This window comes from Muntiacus reevesi, chromosome 2 (genome assembly GCF_963930625.1).
Source record: "Muntiacus reevesi chromosome 2, mMunRee1.1, whole genome shotgun sequence".
Taxonomy (NCBI): Eukaryota; Metazoa; Chordata; class Mammalia; order Artiodactyla; family Cervidae; genus Muntiacus; species Muntiacus reevesi.
Genome location: NC_089250.1, coordinates 91,865,374 through 91,871,512, shown reverse-complemented (window position 1 = coordinate 91,871,512; position 6,139 = coordinate 91,865,374). Strand labels below are relative to the sequence as shown.

General features: G+C 59.5%; 1 protein-coding gene across 1 annotated transcript; it reads left to right on the top strand.

Annotated features, from left to right (window-relative positions):
• The first annotated feature begins 2,035 nt into the window (after positions 1 to 2,035).
• On the top strand, positions 2,036 to 4,864 carry ACTA1 (actin alpha 1, skeletal muscle). The gene is made up of 7 exons (XM_065922328.1): positions 2,036 to 2,194; positions 2,979 to 3,119; positions 3,225 to 3,549; positions 3,654 to 3,815; positions 3,917 to 4,108; positions 4,204 to 4,385; positions 4,472 to 4,864. The coding sequence occupies exons 2-7, from the start codon at positions 2,991 to 2,993 to the stop codon at positions 4,613 to 4,615; spliced, it is 1,134 nt and encodes a 377-aa protein (XP_065778400.1). The 5' UTR covers positions 2,036 to 2,194; positions 2,979 to 2,990; the 3' UTR covers positions 4,616 to 4,864.
• Positions 4,865 to 6,139: the final 1,275 nt, after the last annotated feature.

Genomic DNA, 6,139 nt, shown 5'->3' with positions numbered 1-6,139 from the left:
GAGAGCAGAGATGCCAACTGGTGTCCTTAGGGCCCACCTCCCCAGGGTTTGCAGTACCATCAGGTCTCTGTGAGCTTGTGAGTGCTTGATTCATAGCTTTTCGTGTGTGTTTGACTCTAACAGACTCTGAGCTTACAAAAACTTGATTCATAGCTTTTCATGTGTTTGAATCTAATAGATCCTGAGCTTACAAAAGCTTGCACTGAGAAGTGTTGCCCTGAGCAAGAGTTTTGAAAACTACAACCTCCTTCCCCTTTAAGATGTCACCAAGTTCTGAGGTATTCAGTCAGTGGCAGCATACTTCTACCTTTAAGACCAAAACTGAAGCTATTCCCCTCACACTGCACACAGAGTGCATTTGCCAGGTTCTTTTTTTCCTAGGGTCTCCATGTCAGACTGCCACAGCAGAACACAAGGTATTGAAATGTAGTTCTGTCCATTACTCATTCATTCTTTCTCTAATTTAAAAAGCTGAATGTGAAGGCACGCTGGTTTTATACACACTACAGAGGCCCTGTTTTGTAATCGACTTTGGTCATTTTTAGGAAGGACTGCAGTGGTGTACGGCTGGGAAGGAGGGTTTCGTATGTGCTTTTATATCCCTCTTCGAGGACCCACACCTGTCCCAGTTGCTGAGTTCCACCACCAAGTTCCTATTCTGGGAACACTTGAGCACATCAGAAAAATGAGTGGTTCCATTCTGGCTCACATCACATCACTGATGTACCCCTTAAAGCATGTCCCTGAGTTCATTGCAGAAAACTTCCTCCTTGTACTTTCCAAAGCAAGGTAGAACTGTTCCCCCCAGGGGAGAAAACAGTGAGAAGCACCAACTTAACCTCCTCTGACCCCTACTCCACCTTTACCATAAGTACATCCAAATCCTACTAGAAAATTAGAAAGACAGATCCCAGTGTATCAGCAGTATAAATAGAACCGCTCGGCAGGCTCTGGTGGACCATGACTCTCCAAGGTGGATCGGGAATCAGCTGGCCTTGGCCGGGCATCACCCTCTAAATATAACGATGAGTTTGTTCAGCCTTTGCAGAAGGGAAAGGTTTTGCCCATCGTAGAGCGCGATGCCCTTGTCCTCTACAGGGAGGAGGGACGGGTGAGGACTCACCTAGTAAAAGCACCTCTCAATTCCCACCCTAGGGCTGTGACACTTGCCTTCCCGCCCCAGGACTGGGATGCCGGTGAGCCCCGCCAAGGGTGCGGGAGTGGGGTGCTCAGCTCAGCCTGCCACACTCCGGAGCCGGCCAGTTACTCACTCAACTTCACTCCCTTCATGAGCTCCCGAGCCCACAGCGCGTCCCCAGGCGGGCAGCTCTGGGGGTCCTGGCTCAGCGCCAGAGGCTGCGGGAGCCGCTGCGGGGCCTGTCCCGGGAGCCCAGCGGCCTCCTCCCCGACGCTCCACCCTCTCCTCACGCCGCCAGTTGTCCTCGCGACAGCTGCGCCCCGCCGGCCGCCGGTGACCCTCTCCGGTGGGGGTGGGGGCCGACGGGGTCAGCCCTCTGGATTCGGGGAGCTCGGGGTGGAGGGAGAGACCGAGTTCGCTGGGAGTCCGGGGGGAGGGACCGCCTGCCTCCCCTGCCCGGGACTCCGGCAGTGACTGCATCTCCCGTCCTCTCGGGCCCCCCACTAGGATATAGAGTCCTCCTCGGTGGAGTCACACTTGAGGAGTTGGGGGGTAAAGAACCCAAAGAAGAGGTGAAACGCGGGTGCACCTTCCCGAGGCTCTGGAGCGCCGAATGGCCGGGGGCGGGGCGGCTGCGGACAGGTGCAGCCGGGGCGCAGGCTCCCTGGCGCGCCCCGCACACTCCGTGACCCCCGCCGCACCCCAGGCCGGGTCGGGAGGGGCCGCCCGGCGGGCAGACGCTCCATATACGGCCCGGCCCGTGTTACCTGGGCTCAGGCCAGACAGCTCCTTCTTTGGTCAGCACAGGGGACCCGGGCGGGGACCCAGGCCTTGAACCGGTCGGGGGAGGGGGCTCTGGTGCCCGACACCCAAATATGGCTCGAGAAGGGGAGCGACATTCCTGCGGGGCGGCGCGAGGGGAGCGCCCCGGGGCTATATAAAACCTGAGCAGGGGGACGAGCGGCCACCGCAGCGGACAGCGCCCAGAGAAGTCTCGCTTCCTTCCCACGGTGACCGGGACCGGAGCCGGAGCCGCAGGTGTAGCCACCCGCCCAGGTAGGCAGGGGCGGGGTGAGAACAGGAGGACGGGCCCCGCCGCGGGAGCCGGGGGATCGCCGGGGAGAGCGCGCCCGCTCACTGCATCAGCCCCCGCCCCGCGTCCTGAGAGCCGCGCCTCAGGCCCGGAGTCGGAGCGGTGTGCTCCAAAGAAGAGACAGGAAGCAGGGGTCCTTGGGAAAGATCTCCAGACTTATTCCCAGCCCTTTGGGGCAGCTCTCCTTGACACTTCGCGAGTGCCGAGGTAGATGAAAGGTTTTGCTTTAGTCCTCCCCAGAGTTCCTTCCCAACAGAACCAAAGGGCAGTAGAAGGGACTCCCCTCGCTCACCATCAGTCCCAAGGGCGCTTGGGCTGTGAGTCTGAAGTGTCATGGAGGTCCAAAATAGGCCATTCGTGCCCTGGTGGAGTGCCCAAGCCCTTTCCACGGCGTCTCCTTCCACCGTCACAGTGACCCAGCAATCAGGGTTCGCGGACCTTGACCCCCAGCGACGCCAGGGAGGGGTAGAGAGGGCGGCGCCCGCAGCGAAGGCAGAGAACTCTCGGGACCGCGTGTCCTGAGTTCCCAGGTGGAGAAACGCTCTCTGTGGTCTCCCCGCAGCAGAGCTCCCAGCAGCGAAGCTCCGCCGGCGCGGCTTCGATTGCTTCCCCCGCAGGATGGCGCCGCGCTGGGGGCTGGGGGCTGGAGGCCGGTGTCCATAGGTCCCCGGGGAGGGAGGGCGCTCCGGCCAGCGAGGCCTCTTGCCTGAAACACTGAGAGTCTCCATGACCTTCCCGTCCTTGCAGAAACCAGATACCATGTGTGACGAAGACGAGACCACCGCCCTCGTGTGCGACAATGGCTCCGGCCTGGTGAAAGCCGGCTTCGCCGGCGATGACGCCCCTAGGGCCGTGTTCCCGTCCATCGTGGGCCGCCCTCGTCACCAGGTCAGGCTGCCAGTTCCCGGAGGGAGCCGGGCCGGGTCTCCACGCGGCCTAGCCCCACTCCACTGGGAACCCCGGTGATGAGAGCTTGGTATATCCGCTCTGCAGGGCGTCATGGTGGGCATGGGGCAGAAAGATTCCTACGTGGGCGACGAGGCGCAGAGCAAGAGGGGTATCCTGACTCTCAAGTACCCCATTGAGCACGGCATCATCACCAACTGGGACGACATGGAGAAGATCTGGCACCACACCTTTTACAACGAGCTCCGCGTGGCCCCCGAGGAGCACCCCACCCTGCTCACTGAGGCCCCCCTCAACCCCAAGGCTAACCGCGAGAAGATGACCCAGATCATGTTTGAGACCTTCAACGTTCCGGCCATGTACGTGGCCATCCAGGCCGTGCTGTCCCTCTATGCCTCCGGCCGTACCACCGGTGAGAGCCCAGGAGCCCCCGGCCCCTCTTCCCGAGAACCTCGCCCCCCTCCCCGAGCGCCTAGCAGGGCCCAGTGGCTCATCCCCGACCCCACCCTCGCGCAGGTATTGTGCTCGACTCCGGCGACGGCGTCACCCACAATGTGCCCATCTATGAGGGCTACGCGCTGCCGCACGCCATCATGCGTCTGGACCTGGCTGGCCGCGATCTCACCGACTACCTGATGAAGATCCTCACCGAGCGTGGCTACTCCTTCGTGACCACAGGTGCGCGGCGCCCCGGGCTCCCCAGGCGGGCGGGCCGGCAGACCGTGCGCTGTCCCCGGGACCCCGCACTGAGGGCTCCGCTCCCGCCCCGCTCCCCGCAGCCGAGCGCGAGATCGTGCGCGACATCAAGGAGAAGCTGTGCTACGTGGCCCTGGACTTTGAGAACGAAATGGCCACCGCCGCCTCCTCCTCCTCGCTGGAGAAGAGCTACGAGTTGCCCGACGGTCAGGTCATCACCATTGGCAACGAGCGCTTCCGCTGCCCGGAGACGCTCTTCCAGCCCTCCTTCATCGGTGAGCCCCGCGCCCCCGCCATCCGGCCGGTGCCAGCCCCGCGGGCCCCCGGGGCCTCCGGCCCTCTGTCTCACGCTCCCCTCCGTGGCCCCCAGGCATGGAATCGGCGGGCATCCATGAGACCACCTACAACAGCATCATGAAGTGCGACATCGACATCAGGAAGGACCTGTACGCCAACAACGTCATGTCTGGGGGCACCACCATGTACCCGGGCATCGCCGACCGCATGCAGAAGGAGATCACCGCCCTGGCCCCCAGCACCATGAAGATCAAGGTGGGTGGCGCCCTCCCCCAAACCCCGGCCTGTGAGGGGCTCCCCGGCCGCGACCGCGCACCCGACAAGTCCTCACTGTCTTACAGATCATCGCCCCGCCTGAGCGCAAGTATTCCGTGTGGATCGGCGGCTCCATCCTGGCTTCGCTGTCCACCTTCCAGCAGATGTGGATCACCAAGCAGGAGTACGACGAGGCCGGCCCCTCCATCGTCCACCGCAAGTGCTTCTAGACGCCTCTCCGACAGCCGCGACTTCTCCCCAGGACGACGAATCTGCTCGCGGCGCAGGCGGCTGACCTCGAGCCACCGCGCGGCAGCTGCTCTCCAACCATCTGCGTTGCCGCTGCCGCAAACTGACACGCTGTTTATAATGTGTACATACATTGTTTACCTCATTTTGTTATTTGTAAAACGAAACTCTGTGGAAGGAAATGGAAAACTTGAAGCATTAAACTCAGCCGTTCTGTTTTGCTGCGTAAAGGGGTCTGTTGTGTTTATTTGCGGGGGCGGGGAGCTGTGGGGGTCAGGGTGTAAAAGGAACTCCGTCTTCCTCCGTCACTTTTCACAATACCCTAAATGAGTGCAGGCCTTACAAGGCCGTGAGTTAAGTCTTCCGCAGCTCACGGCCCTCCCCTCTGGCTCAGCTCTATTCCTCAGACAGGCACCCGCGCCGTGGCCCGACTTGACCTTGGGGCGTGTCCCCTGCAGGGCGATCTGCAGGCGGCGGCGCGGGGGCGGCGCTCGGGTGGCCGGGGCGCGCCGCGGGCAGGGCGCTGACCGTGGTGCTGGCCCGGGATCCCGGGCGCAGAGCGCGCTCCCGCTCCACCCGCGGCGGGTGTGGCCTTACTGAAGCCGGGTTCCCTCCTGAATCTGAGATCTAAACTGAAAGGGGTGCGTTCTGCATTTGAGTAACCAGTTCTCCTTTGTTAAGTGAAGATAACCACTTCTCGGGAAGGCCTTTGCTTCGTCTAGGTGACGAAGCGCCCTTTCCAGAGTGGGGAGGGGAAGGAGCCGAGCCCAGGGGTGGAAGCAGGCGAGAAAGGACCAGGTGAACGCTCCAAAAGGACAGCACGGCCTCAACGGGGACAGGCGTGGGGAGCGGGCCAGCGAGGAAATGCCTTCAGGGAAGGAAGCGGAGACCGTGCTGAGAAGAGGTCTGCAGCGGAGAGGAAGCAACCCTGCTCCACTCCTGCAGAGACTGAAAGGCACAACATAAGGGAACAGTTTGTGTTTCTATGAGAGAATTCCTGGGAATTCTCAAAATTCCTGGGAAAAGTGTTTCCTAAACGAAATAGATTCTGACTCAAAGAAGGTAATACACTCATTCAGAAATATATTTATAGGAATTAACAATACAGCTATATCATATGCCACCTTGCCACGTTTATGCTCTCCTTTTATGGCCTTTAGAGAAGCTTCAGGAATCATTGAAGCTTCCAAGGTAGGAATACTGCCAAACCCAGCTATCAAGAGAACCCGTCATTCAGTAGAACTTAGGATTTTAATAAAACAAGTAAATGATACCAAATCCATTGAAAACCATCTATCTACCCGGGGTGGACAAAGATTTAAAAATGGGCTAAATTCTAGTCTTTCAGAGGAACCCAAGTTTTACTGAAAAATATCAGAATTACATGAGTCAGCTAAGTGGCAGGTTAAATCTTTTTTTTTTTTTTTGTAAGCCAAAACTCAGGTCTCTTAATTAGAATTTTAGTAAGATATTTAAGGCAGTAATGAGCCATTTCTCCTGTGATC